Source organism: Athene cunicularia (assembly GCF_003259725.1).
Source record: "Athene cunicularia isolate RWA chromosome 28 unlocalized genomic scaffold, athCun1 chr28_part2, whole genome shotgun sequence".
Classification (NCBI taxonomy): domain Eukaryota; kingdom Metazoa; phylum Chordata; class Aves; order Strigiformes; family Strigidae; genus Athene; species Athene cunicularia.
In genome coordinates this window covers 1866541-1883052 of record NW_020799140.1, presented here as the reverse complement: position 1 = coordinate 1883052, position 16512 = coordinate 1866541, and the positions used below count along the sequence as shown (strand labels likewise).

Below are 16512 nucleotides of genomic sequence, written 5' to 3'. Positions count from 1 at the left end.
CCGCAGCCCGGCATCGCCTCAGCGCCGCAGCAAAAGGGCCCCAAATCCCCCCAGGAACGGGCAGGGAGGAGCTGCCGGCCAGGCTGGGACCCTCCTCCCCTGGCCCGGCTGCACCCTGGGCTCACACGAGACCGGGACGGGGGCAAACTGGAAGAACAACAAAATAACCACAACCCAAAAAACAAAGAAAAAAAAATCACCACACAAGCCCCAGAGTGCCTGGAAACTTCCTGTCTCTTTATTGCCCCTTTCCCACCCAAGCTCCACAGCCTGGGCCCAGCACCAGCAGGAAGCAGGCTCAGCTCCCCTGGCCTGGCCGACCAATGGCGCAGGATGAGGCCCCCATTGGGGCCGTCGCCCAGTGCTGGTGCTCTGCTGGGGACCCGAGTTCCTTCCTTAGGGCAGTCTCAGTGATGCCGCTGGGGTGAGGATCCTGCTCTGCCCCCCAGGCAGGCTTGGGCCCATCGGCGTCAGCTCGGCACAGCGCAGCTCCCGGTGCTGCCTCTGCTCAGCATCTCGCCTCACACGCTGCCCTGCCCCGAGCATCGGCCTTGCCCCAAAACTGTCCCCTGGAGCAGCTGCACCACCACCATCGCTGCCGCCTGCAGGTCTCAAGGGCTGTGGACAGTTGTTCTGCTCAAAAGGAGGAAAATAAGAGAAAAGAAAAATCCCCAAACCCAAACGTAAAGGTGTCTCAGTGCCGAAGGATGAGCTCTCCTCTTCCAGTGCTGCTGTAGAAGCCCTTGTTGCCGTCGGGGCTACGGGGCAGGTGAAGCACCTCGTCCCACCAGCCAAAGGGCTCAGGCACCCTCTTCACTTCCAGGGGATTCTCGGGAGGAAGTTTGGCATCAGGAGAGGAGCTGCTGCACCAGGGCGCCCAGGCACCCACCCCGCTCCCCCAGCCACAGCCGCGGGGGCTTTCGGTGCTGGAGCAGAGGCCGTAGCTGCTGCTGGTGCCCAAGCCTGACCCAAGCGGAGGGAAGACTTTGCTGGTGAGAAGCGATCCGGTGGTGTAGGCGTTGCTAAAATCGCTGGGCTTGAAGTCGCTGTCGGGCCAGGCGGGTGCCAAGGGGTCCTTGTTCAGGAGGGATGGCGACGTCAGGGCACCGTCCATCTTCAGAGAGCTGCAGAGCAGGGAGTCCCCGATGTCGGAGGGGAAGGTTGTGGTCGCTGCCTTTGCCTTCCAACCCAGCTGGTCCACCAGATCCTCCACTGCCTCCTTCTTGGCCCCGGGTTTCTTCTTGGAGCCCTTCCCACAGAGCCGGACCACCCTGATGCTCTCGCCACCCTGGTGGCTTTGGCGACTGAGGTCCTCAAAGGCCTTGCGGGCGCTTTCCAGGCTCTCGTACTCCACCAGAGCACAGCACTTGCTCAGCAGCTCAGGGAAGCGCGACGTGTATTTCCGCACATCTGAGGGCAGCTTGCGGCCTGGCCGCAGGATGCGTATGGAGGTGATGGCACCAAAGGGGGTGAACATCCGCGTGATGGTCTCAAGGAAATTCTTCTGGAGTGGTAGCAGCATGTCCTGCTCCTGGGGCAGCAGCTCCCAGGCCAGCAGAAGTTTGCTGGGAGGGACGCTCAGGAGGGACTCGGGGATGGGGACCCGCCGCCTCACTTTAGTGCCCTCCTCATTCACCTCCAGCAGCTCCGAGAACTGCAGGGCATAGAGCGTGAGCCGCCAGTCACGCGTCAGGTATTTCACCTGCGGGAGAGAGGGGGCCACCGTGTCCCTGTGAGTCTCCCCAGGCGGGGACCACCCTAAACCTGTCCTCCAGGCAGGCTGCAACCCCATCAGCCTGAAGTCACAGCAAGGCAATAGCCTCCTTTCCCATGAGCACCTCCGGGGTGCGCACAAGGTCCCCAGTGCCCCCCGGACCGCGACGACAAGCTGCAGCTTTCCTGTACATCACACCACCAGCTCTTCCCCGCAGATTTCAGTGAAGCAATGATCTCTCCCAGAGCAGCCCTGGGGGGATCATGGGCAGAAGAGTGAATCCAGCCCTGGGGTTGGTTTGAGGTCTGGTCACCCCTTCCCCAGCCACTCTCTCTGGCTGGAGAACTGCTGCAGCACATTGAAGGCAAAGAGCAGAGCCCAGCTCTGCACCATCAGCACTTTACCAGGACACAGACAGCCTGAGGGGAGCCTGGACCTCCCTGTACACCCCACCAGAGACAGCCAGAGCACACCCAGCTGCCCCAGCATGCTCCACATGACGGCCATTCCCCACCCCAGCCGGCCAGTGCCAAGGGCTGCTTACCTTCTTGAAGGATGTCAGCAGTTTGATGCTGATGAAACCCATCTTGTTCTTCTGGACATGTTTCAGGAGAAAAGCATCCTTGGCCAGATTCTCATCAGAGAGATAGAACTCCACCTGGGACACAATCCTCTGGACCAGCTGCGGGTCAGGCATGGAGTAGTGGCAGCCCAACAGATCATTCCCCAAAGCAACATTCGTGTCGCAGAGGCTCCTGGCAGAGCAGCAGGGACACAGGCATGAGTTGGTGGCCTTTGGGACACGCAGCACTACCCGGTCCCAGCCACAACAGTGCAGATGGCAGAGACACTGTTGAGGCCCAGGACCATCAGCTTCACCCTGGCTACAGGGGAGCAACACCAGCCTGCACACTGTGAGCCTCCCAGGGCTGGGACATGAAACTGGACCCATCCCAGACAAGGGACATGTTCCCTCAGGGACATACAGGAGGGAAAATCAGGACTCAACCCTCACACACATCCAAGCAGCCACATACCCATCAAAGCTCTTCAAGAAATCCTTCTGGCTGAGCAGGGCAAAGGAGCGGCTCCGTGGTGAGAGGAGATGCAGTGCTGGGAAGGAATTGCTTTGCACTGGCAGAGGAGTGCTGCAGCTGGATGGGGAACTGAGCCCCAGGGCCACCCCAGAGCCACGTGAGGACATCATCCTTCATCTGGGACAGGAGAAGAACAGTGCTGGGCCACATCCTGACCGTGGGCAGAGCCCTGCTTTGGGCTGTAGCCCCCCCACCCTCAGCCCAGGGAGAGGGGAGCAGAGGCAGCTCCTTGCTGTGCTCTTACCTGCTTGGCAATGCTGGGAAGGGCAGAAAATCCCAGCACTACATCCTAGAGCCCCGCCAGCAGCAGGCCCCAATCCTTCCCACCGCCAAATTAAGACGCCTAGATACGAAAGGAAAAGAAAGGAAAAGAAAGAAAGAAAAAGCCCTAAGAGCAAGTAGGCTGCTGGTTTATAAGAACAGCCACACAGGAAGAGCCCCAGAGGGTGGTCACGGACCTGCCCCAGCAAGACCCACCAGGCTCCAGGTGAAACCAGTTTGCAGGTTAAATGGTCCCAGCTGAGCCCTGGGAGCAGCTGGGCTCGTCCTGTAGCGAGTGTGGAGCTTGGAAAGGCCAGCAGGGGAGGAGCAGAGGCAGCAGTACTGGTACCAGTGATACTTGTGATACTCAGCGGGGCAGTGAACTGCTGTCATGAGGCATCTCAGTCTGTGCCTCAGTTTCTCTGTCTCGCACAGGACAGTAACAGTCACATGGAGGTGGAGGGAGGGCTCAGGCCAGGGCACTGTTTGGGCAGCTGGGGCTGCCTGCTGGCGAGCAAAGGTCCTTCTTCCTGCAGAAATACCCCCCACCCCAGTGAGGGGCAGCAGAAGAGCCCCAAGAAGGGGGTGAAGCTCAGGGAAGGGCGTGGGCCCCCTGGGAGGGGGTGACACTGCAGGGCAGGACAGTCCATGGCTTCAGTACGGGATGGAGAAGGAGGTCCAGGATGAAACTCATCCCCGTTGCTTGTGCCCCACGTTGGGCAGCAGCTGGAGGGCAAGGGAGGTGAGGACACAGGGGAGCAGCGGGGGTGATGTCAGGGTGGGGGGGGCTGTGGAGGGGCTGCGAACCAGAGCTGCTGTCTGGAGAGGTCAAACCTGGGAGCCTGGCCTGGCCAACCCTGACCTGGGGTTTAGCTGACATTTGTCTGTGCCCTGTGGCCACAAAGACTGACCAAAGGGCTCATCACACCTCCACCTTGAGTCCCCCTGCCCCAGCCACGCGGGGCTGCTCCCCATGCCCCCCCGGGCTGTGCCGCTCTGTCCAGCTCGAAGCTCATCCCTGTGGGACGAGTCACAGGGACCGACAACCCCAAAGCGCTCCCGGGATGTCACACTCCCCTGGTTTCCCTGGGGTTTTGGTGTCACCACCCCACCCCTGCCACCCCCACCTCCAGCTTTCTCTGCTGGTTGGGAACTGGGTGACGGTGAGATGGTGGGTGGAAGAGAAAGTCCTGGGATGGGAGAGGTGGCCAAGAGCTGCCCGGCACGGGAGCTGGGAGCAGCCGCAGGCCCTGAAGGGTGGTGGCACTTGGTGACGGGTGACAACGAGGACACACATCACCTGAATCTGCCCAGGAGGCAGATCCACCACCAGCCAGGACACCCCAGGGCTAAACCCACCACCACCGTCCTGAGTTGTCTCTCCCCTGCAATCACACGCATTGCGTGGTGACGGTGCTGCAACCCACCCCTCGCCCATGCGTGGGTGCTGCCTGTCCCTGTCCCTGTCCCTGTCCCTGTCCCTGTCCCGGGGCTGCGCGGGCAGCCCGGCCTCCCCCAGCCTCCCCCGGGGTCCCACCGCGGGGCCCGGCAGCTCCCCACCCTGCCAGCCCAGCGCCCAACTCCCCGCAGGGATTTGCCCATCTGGGAGGGGCGATGGGGCCGGAGGCAAAGCAGAGCTGGGGGGGTTTAACGGGATCATTTTGAGCTGCGCTTTGCCTTCCCCAGGCTCGGGGTCAGGAGCTGCTGCTCGGCCCCCCAGGGAGCCAGGGGGAAATAACCCAGCTCCAGCCTGAGCCTCAGGATGCGAAGGGGCTCAGGCGGGTCCAGCCGTCCCTGCAAGACTGGGCACAACCCGGAGGGAGAGGGAGGCAAAGCCACGGGGGAAGAGGGGCTGAGGCGAAACTTCCCCTTCCCGAGGGGTCAGAGCAGGAATGATCCCTCCCTTGTCACATCCCTGTCCCGCTGCTCCCATCCTCCACAATTTGTTTGGAAGTGTAATTAGAAAATGCTTCTCGTGGCCCCGTGCTCAGCAGCAGCCCGACCTTTCAGCCTCTTCTCCCCTCCACGAACGCTGGTGTGATGGGCACGTTACCCCCACAAACCGGCCGCTGTTTCGTGGTGACTCTGAATTCCTGCAGACACCAGATCCCTGCCCCAAAACTGCTTTAATCAGACCGCACCGGGCAGCTCCTGCCTCTCCCCCCCCCCGACACCGCAGCGTCTGCCTGACATCTCCTTTCAGCCGTTAAAGAAAAAAAAACGGGACCACAACAATTATTGTACAGGCCTGAGCATTCGATATATGTTTATTGCTATTCGGGTTTAGCTGGGAATTTTGTGCATGTCGGGTTCAGGTGGTTATCCAGACTCCTTGCACAGTGCTGCAGAGCTCCAGAGCATCTCATTCGCACGCCTGTGGTAAGCGGAAGGTGGCTGGGTTGGGTTGGAAGCGGCTGCGAAGAAGAGCCGATGCACCAGCTGAAGTTAACGTCACACTTAGTGGGAGCAGGGGAGTTTAAGACTTTGTTGCTCAGTTGGTTTTTTTTAGACAATCTTGTCTCATCAGCAGGATCTCGAGCGCGGACTCTGACCCTGGGAGTATTCATTGTCGTTATTTACAGATAAATCCAGCTTTCTCACTTGTCTCCTGCTACTTCAATATGAGACATATACAGACAAACATCACCCTGACAGACAACAGCACGGGACAGTAAGAGGGAAAGATGTGCCACTACACACACTTTCTTTTTTACTTTCAATTAGCAATATTTTTTAAAGTGTCACAGCTACCTTAGTACCATTTGGAATGAGTAAATAATATATTTGGATAGAGTACACTCTGATATGCAAATGTACACGAGACCCCTGGAAAAGCTCACATCAAATACTGTATCATTAGAAATAATAATAATAATAATAATAATAAAAGCTATTTATGACACGGCCTTTATTCACAGAAAGATTTGCCCCAGGGCTTTTTGTTTTTGCACCTTGGCTTGATGACAGGTTCCACCCCCCTCCTCTGCCCTGTAGTCCACATCAGCCCAGACCCCACAGCACATGGAAAAGGAAAAAAAAAACAAACCCTACTGGGGCAGAAGCTCCCCCAGCTCAGCCCTACGGGAGCCACCACCACAACGATGCTGGAGAAGGCGAAGCAATTCAGCAAGGGGAAACACCCCCGTAGTGTTGAGCATCCCCGGGGCCGTGACAGCCCCGCGCTGCCACCTGGGACGGGCTGTTTGATCAGAGCCCGAGCTGCGCCGGCTGGCCCGGAGCGGGGGGAAGCGGGCACGCCGGCCCACCCTAAGGCACTGCAGTCACACACCCTCGCCCGTGCTCCAGACGCAGCCCCGCAGGCAGCTGCACCCCACCTTCAACATTTTAGCAGGACATCAGCGAGAATTTTACAAAACCCAGGACGCGGGACCAGTTCCCCTCTGCCTGGGTACCCTGGCGAGGCTGAGGATCGCCCTGAGATCGTCCACGGGCATCAGAGCACAGGGGGGCAACGAACACACGTTGCGACCAGCTGCCGCTTCCTCAGAGTCCTTTGGTATCATGAGTTGGCCTGACAGTGTCCCAGGAGCATTCGCGGAGCAGCGATGAAACGCCAGGCTGGGGAGACACAGGAGCAGCTGGGAACGCTCGTCCCACAGTCCCAGAACGTGGACGTGTCAGTCCCAGAGCCCGCACGCGCACCACTCCACCCGGACCAGCCTGGAACCCTCTCCCCAGGCGGGTACAAGAGAGACCTGCTGTCCTGCGCTCCCCGGTACGAGCGATTTGGCAAAGTCAGAGCCAGGACAGCTTGTCTCGAAAGGCTGCAGGAGAAGGGTCAGATAATTTTCCTTCTTCTTGGGCACTGATTGGTTCAAGTTTGTATCACAGTGAAGTCTGAGAAGTGGGGAAGAAACCCAAACCACCTTCCCTGAAAGAGAAAGCCTCGTTGGCCCGGCTCGCTGGGGCTGGAGAGGAGGACAGCCTCTCCTAGCCAGGCACATCCGACCCGGTGCTGACCACGGAGGCTTCCATCGCTCGGGAGCAGACGTTGGACCTCCGCCCTCTCACGCTGGAGGAGAGCAGGCGGCCACACCAGCCCTGTCCCACCACCCACCCAAGCTCACCCCCGGAGCCCATCCTCAAACACAAGTAAACATAAAGAGAAACTAAGAGGCACTAATAACGCAGATACGGGGAGGCTCAGGCTTGCGACCGTCAAACCTGGCTCCGGATGTCTTCGTCCAGCTGGAGAAAAGCCGAGTCCCTGTTTCAGATCTCCTGCAGCGAGTGGCCGGGGTCGGTGCGTTCCCTTTTCACCAGCGGCTCCCCCAGGCGCCGGGAGTCCGTGTCCACCTCGCTGCCCAGGTCACTAATGTCATCTGCAAAGGACAGGTCTCAGCATGAGAGTGGCGACCGGAGGGGAAGAAGGTCTTTTTCCCAACAGAGCAGGGTGGAAGAGTCAGCACGAGGTTCCCCCTCCCACAGCGACTCAACCCTGACCCAGCAGGACTTCCCTTGAGGGAGAGGAGGTACCTTTGTCCAGCAGTGCTGGGGACAGGGATGTGAGGTCACCAAACTGAAAGAAAAAGGAGTTTCAAGGTAAGTGAGGCTTACTGGAGACCGAAGGTGCCAGATCTGCAAGTTGGCATCTGTTTCAAAGCAATTCTAACAAGCAGCTTAAATGCTCAGGAGAACCCACAAGCATCAGCAGTGCTGGTGGCGAAGAGCAGAAAGCAAAACCAACCCCGTGGTTTGGGGAAAAGTCTGTTGCTGTCATTAAAACCTCCGGGCAAACACCACTCACAACAATCCAGGGCAGGATCGAGCTCTGGAATGAAGGGAGAAATTTTTTGATCTCCCAAGTTTAGGCCAAGTGCTGCCGCAGACCAAAGGCTGGTGCCTTTTCTCCAGCCCTCTGCATCTTGTCAGGCAAGCGCTCAGACATGCCAGCTATTCACCTCTCCTGGGACTCAACCAGCACTCCACCTCTCGGCAACTCTGCCAAGCCTAACCAGAGAGCTGGGAATATATTTGGTTCTGGAGATGTGTTGTATCCCTCTGTGGTACGGTCTGAAACACTAAATCGCTGTAACAATAGTGCTGAAAAGTCATGCAAAGTTGGGCAGCAGAAGGAACGGAGAACAGGAGTTACAGAGCCAGCAATGGAAATGCGAGGACGCAATTCATCCTCTTTTGCTGGGAAGAATCAGCCTCCTCCTGGAGAACAGAAATATTGCAAGAGTTTAATGAAGGGAAGGCAAAAAGCCTCCCACAGGTAGGTTTTGCTGGAAGCCACCCCTCTGCCTTTCATGTTCCTTTAATATCAGCGAAGACAGAGCTTTTGCAGGGAACAGTGAGAACTCGCAGCACTGCTGACTTGGTGCAACAGCACAGGGCTAACGGGAGGGGAAGGGAAAGCAAAAGGCATGCACTGGATTTGTCTGGCTCCCCTACATGAGCTCCGTGGAAGGAAGAAACCAGCATGAGCTCCAAGGAGCAAATGAGATCGGTTTTAATCTAACAGTAGTTTCTATATTGCTGTCACAGATTGATCAGGGGCTTTTAAATCTGCGCATTTCAGAGTGAAAAATTGGATGTGGCCTCAGCTAGGCAAGACAGGACCTGCCTGTGAGCCAGGAACCACATTTACTGTCTGATTTGTTAAAAAAAAAAACCCCAACCACCTGCCCAAACACCACAAACGACCCATCATTTCTCTTCTTCAAGTCAAAAATGGAGAGTGTGGCTGACTGTGCATGGAACTCTGGAGCTTGCAGAGGCCTGGAGAAGTTCAGTGAACGGTACCACAAAGTTACAGGGAAAGGAACTTTTGGACCTTTTTTTGTTTGGTTCAGTTTTTGTGTTTGATGGGACTTTGCTCTGGCAGGAACCCCAAAGTCATGGAGAGAAGTGGGTTGATCCTTTCCCCCCCCCTTCCTCCAGGCCTCCAGAGCTCAGCTGATGCTCAACTGCCCCCAAACCCACCGCTTCAGGCATCAGAGAGCCAAGATGCTCGAGGAGCTGGATCCTTGTGCCAGGCACTCAAAACAACCCAGTAAATCTTTTGCCAAAGGTGGTTATAAAAACACGTTCGGGACACGGCGTGGTTTGTGAACCAACTGTGTTTCTTCAAGCGCTGCTTAGTTTGGGTTTGTTTCTAGGGAACAAACAATTCTCACCTCTCCCATTACAGCAATCGGCGTCTCCCCTGTTGCCTGGGCAACACGATGCTCTACCAGATAAAACATGTATTCATCATAGAGCAGGCGAATCAGGTGGAAGGAACCAAAGCTGGCAGCACTGCGCAAGGTGAGGTCACGGATCACCATGGAGCTGGAAAAATGGCCGGGAAACAAAATATTTGGGTTGTGTTTTACACTTGCATCACGGCTGATGTGAGTTCTTGTCCCTGAAGGTACTGTGTGACACGGTGCTCTGTTTCTACCTCTAACCCAGGAGTATCAAAGCCCTTTAAGAAATTAGTTGATGGAGCATCCTATCCCCATCCTGAAACGATACAGGAGACACAATGCTCCCTCCCTCTGTACCAGGACAGAGCAACAGTTAACCAGAGTTGCACAGGAGTAAAGAACTCGGCCTTGGCTTTTCAAGGAGCTATTTTACATGCCCTAAGCCCGATGCAGAAATATTTCCAAAACAAGAAAGAAAAGGTACCTATAGAAAGACCATTTCAACAGGAACTGCCTGGCTGCCTTGGGGAAGCTGGGACTGCCCTCGTGATGCTTCAGGACTTGAGTAACAACATTATCCAGCCAACTAGCCCACTGGTCCAGAGAACTCTGCTGCTGCAGGGTGAGCTTGAAATCCTGCTCCAGCTTCTGCACCATGCCTTCCTCGCACTGGCACACCCACGAGGCTTGCTCCTGCTCGGGAAGAAGGGTTGACAATTACTCACGCCAAGCCCGCAGGGTTGTTTTCATCCCAACCCAGGAATTCAACTTCATTTCTAGTAGACAGGGACTCCAAACCAGCTCTGAATCATGTCTCCTCCCATCTGCCCAGACCACCAGACAATATTATTACTAGGACTACACTGTTGGTGTTTGCACCACTTCTTACAGAAGGTCTTTAGTACCTTCTCCGCAGTGAGATGGCAAACTTACCTGGAAAAGTAACAGCACAAGTGTTAAATTGTTCGTTTAATTGCTTTTTAGTATTAGAAATAAGATGCTGGTTACAGGCAGACAACCTCATTGTAGAGTCCCAGTTCTAGACAACATGACCTAGGGAAAGGTACCAGAAGTTACCTGCACGTTGGCGAAGTCAACCCGATTGAGATCGCTGAGCATCTGGTTTATCTGGGAAGTGTTCTGCAGCACGGCACGGGCGGCCTGAGCCAGGTGGTTCAGGGACGTGTATCTCCGTAACGTCTGCGCGAAGGCACTGACCACCCCGACCTGCAACACAGCACCAGGGCACCGCGAGCGGGGGGCAAACTTCCCAAGGCGGAGCTCAAGCACACAGCACACATCAGCTTCTTGCAAACCAGCCTCTGCATTTCTTTTCTTTAAACTACCAAGTTTTCATGCTCTGCCTCTGGCAGAGACCAGCAAAATGAGAACGGGCTGCAAGAATCCGTGGCTTTAGGAGAGGTGGAGTGGGAGCCTTAGGCTCAGTCTCTGCAATGCCCTTTGGTTCATGAGGTGTCCCTGAGCTTTCAAGTGGGACAGTCTCATTTCAGTGCAGAGATTTTCTTCCACAAAGCTTTGTCTGCAATTTCAGGACATAGGAACGGCTCAGCAGACAGAGCATCATTCACCTCTGGAACAAAGGAATTGCCCTACCTGTCCTCCCACTCCTTGCTGATTTTGGTCCCTAATTCTTCGTTACACCACGCTAGTCTGGAGTACACGTAGCCAAACCCCAGCAGAGATTTCCCCATGCAACATGCACACACACACACACTCAGTTCGTATCTCCGACCTGTAACAACTCCCTCTGCTCACCTTGGTCTGGACAATCTCGGGGGGAAATTCACTCATTGCGTTCATCAGCCACCCTTCCAAACTCTTGGCAAAATTACGAATCGCCTGTGTTAGTGTGCCTGCAAAGAAGCCTGCAGAGTTAGATGGGCTGTTCCGTATCGTCTCTGGAACCACTCTCTAGCTTCGGGCTGCTCTGGAAAGCACGGCCTCTGATCTGGTGGGCTGTGATCTCCATTGAGCACCAAGGAAATCAGCTGGGTCCCGAGAGGCACTCAAATTTTTCACATTCTCTCATGCTGTTACTCAAACTTTTCTTATTTTTCTCATTCTTTCTTATCCTTTTCTTACTCATGGTCTTTCTGAACGTTTTCCAAATGTTGAATTAGGCTCTTTAAAGACCCACATGCGCCTCAGCATGGGGACTCACATCAGCAGCCCAGAGGGACGTGGCTTTTCAGTACTGCTCAGCCCGGTGTATGGCAGAGCTGAGGCCCGGGGGAGACTGACACACAGACTCCACTGAGCAGCCGAATCAGAGAGAAAACCCTCCACATCCAATCGCTGATCTCCCAAACAAACATTGACCCCAAATTTCCAGGAGGTGCAGTAGGAGACAGGACGGTCCTACGTAAACAAAGATACTGTCTCCAAGGAAACATCTCCGAGGGATTAGCCATGCTTCCTTGTGCCTTAAGCTTATGCTTTTACCTTGACTCCTAGCCAAAGTCAGGAGATGGGATATACAATAAACCAAATTTTAAAAAGCAGAGGAATTTCCAGGGGCCACAAAGTCCCATCAATGCAGAGCAATGCCGCAGGAGGAATATTGGTGTCGCCGTAATATTTTAGCTTGTATTCAAAACAAAAAGCCCTAAATCAGCTTTTACAAGGGAAATCTTTGTGGCAAGTGGTAGCCAGACTGAGTGAGTCACGGATGGCTGTTTGTCAGACACCACATCCCATGCCTCAGCCCAGCGGGGAGTCGGGGCCAGCCCTGCCCTCCTGGCCACGCTGCAGGTACTCACTGGGCACCGGTCTGAGCACGTCGGGGATGAGAATCTCCACCAAGGCCTGGTACAAGATGTGATCGCAGCTTCTCATCCATTTGAGGATGGGTTCGTATTTGCAGAGAGTGATCAGCTTATCTTTCGGGAGGGTCGCTTCGTGTTCTTCTTCGCTGCAGGAGGAGGAGGAGGAGGAGGAGGAAGGAGGCAGAGTCAGCAGCAGGTTGGCATTCAGTGCATTCACCCTTCCGCCCGATTTCTAACCCCCCTTTTCACAGAAAAAAAGCCATTTATGTTTCTTTCAAAAGGAAATATCTGTTTGTACAAGGCCTGCCTGACTCTGCCAGTGCCTCTCTGTCCCTGGGGGCAGAGCTCTGACCAGTTTTCCCTCACAGCAGCCTGCCTTCGCTTCGCCCACCCTCAGCCTCGGCTGCCTTTCCCACGCTCACGTTCACGCGTACACGGGAACTGTAACTCCAGAACAGCCATCTCGGCAAGCAAAGGCTTAGCTGGCTCCTCCTTACAGACCCAGCTATTTCCAAAACCTTCACACCTCTCTCCTCTCCCCCCCCTACCCTGCTCTAAACCTCCTCAGCTGTAGCAGTGGGGACTAAAAGTTTCCAGCAAATGTTGTTTGAGCAGATTATCCGGTATTGACAGATACCGTAAACGGTTTCAAGGTGTTGAACACCTTCAAACGCTGAACGTTTACAGACAGAAAAGGATCTGGGGTCTTGATGAGAACAGAGCATATTGTCTCTAACTGAATGAGGTCAATCAAGCCTGCATTATTTTCACTTTGAGGACGTATGGAAACTTTTTCTGCAGGGTTATGGCCCAAGATATTCGGTTAAACAGCAAACAGAGAAAACCAAAGCCTTAATGCAGTGCCAGAGCACCAAGGCAGAGCTGCTCACACACTATGCTGGGAACTGGGAATTCAGAAGGGACTTTCCCCACGCATTACATCAAAATCATTAAAGCCAAGCCTTGGACATACTCTAAGAAGGCACTTACAGCCTCTGCCTGAGCAGTTTTAGCAAATGAATTCCCAGAACACTCACTTGGAGAAACTGGTCATCAAGTACCTCGAGTTCCTGTTAAGTGGAACCATACTCCATCTTATCATGCTTTCAAACAGTTTGCCACTTTGATAATATTTTAGGTTTATATTTGTATGCAAGGGAATGCTTTATTTACCCATCTCAGCTACTAGGCGTGGTGTGGAGAGGTGCTAGAGCACACAGCCTTCGTGAGACAGGCTAGTTTAGCCAGAGCCCTGCAGAAATGCTGCCTCCAGTACCCAAGTGAGCCTACCTGGACCCAGCACGGCTCTCTGTGCTGTTGTGACATGCTTTGGAGATACACCCTAAACTAAAAGAGATTCTGAAACAAATCAAACACAGCTGCAGTCATCCTCTGCGGGAAAATATCCATTGGGTAACATCTCCTGAGGCCAACAGGGCCATAGTCTACAGATTATTATGGAGCACTTGCCTATTACTCAAAGTTTTACCATTTTTCTTCTGAATATAAAATGTCCGTATATTATCAGTAGAAGTGGATAATACAGACTTTTAATACAGATTTTAAGAAGAAACCTTCACCTTGTTGATTTTCTCTGTTTTCACTTATTTCTATTCCGCTGTCTCCTGGCAGCAGACTACCAACACACAAAGGATGAAGAAAAGGCAGTAACAACAAACCAGCCAGGAGTACAAAGATCAGAGTGGCTTTGTTTGCCTTTATCTGTCTCAAAACACGAGGCACTTAAAGATCTGGAGAGCCAGCCAAAGAAGAGAGTCAATCTAGACGTCACTAAAGTCTCAGAGCCCGAGATGTCGCTAGAGACTGATACCTAATGGCTTGGAATTGTTACTGCTCCTGACGACCACGTACAAAACCAGCACCCTGCTCTCATTCACCTCTGCATTTTGGATTAGTGCTTGTTACAGGAGGTATAAGGCACAGAGATGTACATAATCAGAGCAGATGCTTTCCTCAGAGGTCCGACCTTTGTGTGGTCATGACGACATTAAACACTTCTGACTGCAGGGAAGGAAATACAAGTCCTACAAAGCGCTCAAAATGCCTAATGAAGCTGGAAATACTTCATGCATTTTTAAAAGAAAACAAAAAAAAAAAACAAAAAACAAAAAACCACACCGAAAAATGGAGCATTCAGAAATAAGCAAAGCACAGCAGTGTACCTGGCTGGCAGGGCAGTGGAGCCATCACTAGATGGTGTTTTAGGACTCCAGAAGGATTGCCACAGTTTCTCAATATAATGAAACTGAAGATTCATTACAACATCCAAAGTCGCCTAACAACAAAGAACACAAATCATTGCCTGCTCTGCTAGCATCTTGTCACACAGTGTAAGCATAAATTTCACGTGCTGTCATTTAGATTAAATAATTTCCAAGAAAATTAATGGAAAGGGCATTGTTTTAATAATCAACGTAACATAAAACAGATCACACAATGAAAAAATAACATAGAGAGCAATATTCGAGTTGTAATACCCAGCAAGTCGAGCATTCCCTACTATATCCTAGCTCTTCCTAAGAGCAGATAGGAGACGAGCACATGAATGACATCCCACGTCTATTAAACTATTAAAAATATTCCAAAGAATCACCTCGCAGTGTCGCCTGTAAAGAAGCTGCAGAGTTTTCACATCATTCATGGTGATCCCTTCTTGTAAGAGGACGTTACCTAGATGAGGGGCTGGGAACTCAGGAAAGACGTGAGTTACATCTAGGGAAAAAAAGAGATTGGGAAAGATGGTGAGAGGAGCACTCGGTTACGCAGGACTGCAGGTGAGGACAAGGTGCTGCTGTCACCAGTGGCTATCCTCTGTGTGTCAGTTGGGATGAAACAGGAGAAACAAGGCTGACAATCTAGTACTTTCCCTGATTCATGCTGTTATACTGGGCAAAAAGCGAACAACCGCAGCCCATTTATTCAGTGTGAAAAGGAAAATGTTTGGTTTTTTTTTTTTTTTCTTCCTCTCTGTAATAAAAGAAACAAGAATACATTGTCCTCGTCTACCACGCTTCCCATTAGATTTTCTCCGAAGCCTGAAAAATGTCACTTTGGTATTTTGAGAGTACAATGGAAAATATAATTGGACAGCAAACATAGCAGAAGCAATTGTATTTCAGAGAAGGCTCAGAGCTGGCCGGGATGCGGTCACTCTGCTCGAATTATGGAGACACACAGATCCACGACCAGCAGAGCCAGAGAGTTTGTCTCACAAGGAGAAGGTCTGTACGGCCCCTCTGCAGCCTTGGCCATGAAGAGAATCGCTCTTCTCCCGCTGGCTGCCTGTCTTAGCAAGGCTCTTCAGGACCTCTGCTCCTTCCATGCAATTGGGGAAAACCAGATGGATTCAAAACATACTAAGAGGGAACCAATGGACCTGATGGCACAAGGGAAAAGCCTTCCTGTGGGTACAGGAGCTAGAAAATGAACTTAGCAAGTGTGACGTTACAAGATAAAAAAATATCTATGTATAACATACGATACTGGACAGAAAAGCAAACAAATGCAGAACAGTCAGCTGGACAAGACCGTCCTTCCTCTTAAAAGTTTTAAGCTTAAACATGAGATATCAAATACTAAAAATCTAATAATACCTACGAGCAGTCGCCTCACCTATGAATTGCTGATGATGTTGACTTTGAGCAGCGACCGATTGCTCCGGCGTAGTGTGTGGGTTACTGTTGGACCCACTCTCTGCCATGCCATCCATCTTCTGTGCTGGTCTATACCTAAATTTAGAGCATGGTTTAGGAATTACACAGGTACCAGCAAACACGTACATGGTATCTGCAACACGGTCGGGTAAACTTTTGCGTTCATCATGAGGCTACACTCCAGGCCAGCATTTTGAGGGCTGACCATTGATATCACCTACTTAACCGGAGAGAGAAAATGAGAACCGACTTTTGAAAATCACTCCCCAAGCTGGAATTTAAAGGGGTTAAGATGTTTGCCCAAGGTGACACCAAAAAAAAAAAACAAACCACCAGAGAAGCAGAGCTGAAGTGGGTGTCGGAGTGCAGACTCTCAGTCTCGGGAGCTGACTTCGGCATTTACTTTCTGTTTGGGAGCTGAAGAAATAAATTCTTCTGCTCTTTCTTCACTCCAGCAAGAACCAGAAGTGTTCATGCTTCCAGGAGACAATTCCAAACCCCTCTGCACGTTGTTTTTATTCAAAATTACTCAGACACAAGACTAACCACAGCGCTACTGAACTTGCACAGAAAAGACCCAAACAAACCCCCAAACCCACCCAAGCACAACAGAAGCACACCCGCCCCCCCCCCCCAAACGAAGTACACTACAGCCACGTCTTCAGTGATTTGAAATGCCCGCAGATTAAATAACACCTGCATTTATAATCTAAATGAACGAATATGAAAATAGTGGTGGACAGCTATTTCCATATTTATTGAGGTTTACTGTGTCCTTTGCCATCTGCACATCTGCAATATTAAGTGGGTTTTTTTGATTGTTTG

The 16512-nt window shown here is 52.7% G+C and overlaps 2 protein-coding genes across 7 annotated transcripts in view; both read right to left on the bottom strand.

Annotated features, from left to right (window-relative positions):
- Positions 1-694: 694 nt before the first annotated feature.
- Positions 695-2918, bottom strand: LOC113489500 (la-related protein 6-like). Its single transcript, XM_026865233.1, has 3 exons — positions 2752-2918; positions 2259-2469; positions 695-1702 (listed from the first exon to the last, which is right to left on the bottom strand). The coding sequence occupies exons 1-3, from the start codon at positions 2916-2918 to the stop codon at positions 695-697; spliced, it is 1386 nt and encodes a 461-aa protein (XP_026721034.1).
- A 2402-nt stretch (positions 2919-5320) lies between these two features.
- Positions 5321-16512, bottom strand: part of RFX2 (regulatory factor X2) — a 30556-nt gene continuing 19364 nt past the window's right edge. For 4 of the 6 annotated variants that reach the window (XM_026865254.1, XM_026865255.1, XM_026865256.1 and 1 more), the window contains 10 exons: positions 15647-15762; positions 14628-14746; positions 14197-14309; positions 12008-12159; positions 11004-11101; positions 10305-10454; positions 9712-9920; positions 9216-9369; positions 7570-7612; positions 5321-7415 (listed from right to left, as the gene is read on the bottom strand). In XM_026865254.1, the coding sequence (XP_026721055.1) occupies positions 7306-7415; positions 7570-7612; positions 9216-9369; positions 9712-9920; positions 10305-10454; positions 11004-11101; positions 12008-12159; positions 14197-14309; positions 14628-14746; positions 15647-15762 (1264 nt within the window). In that variant the 3' untranslated portion in view covers positions 5321-7305. The remainder of the gene's footprint in view (positions 7416-7569; positions 7613-9215; positions 9370-9711; positions 9921-10304; positions 10455-11003; positions 11102-12007; positions 12160-14196; positions 14310-14627; positions 14747-15646; positions 15763-16512) is intronic. The other 2 variants (XM_026865253.1, XM_026865252.1) reach the window with 2 other exon arrangements.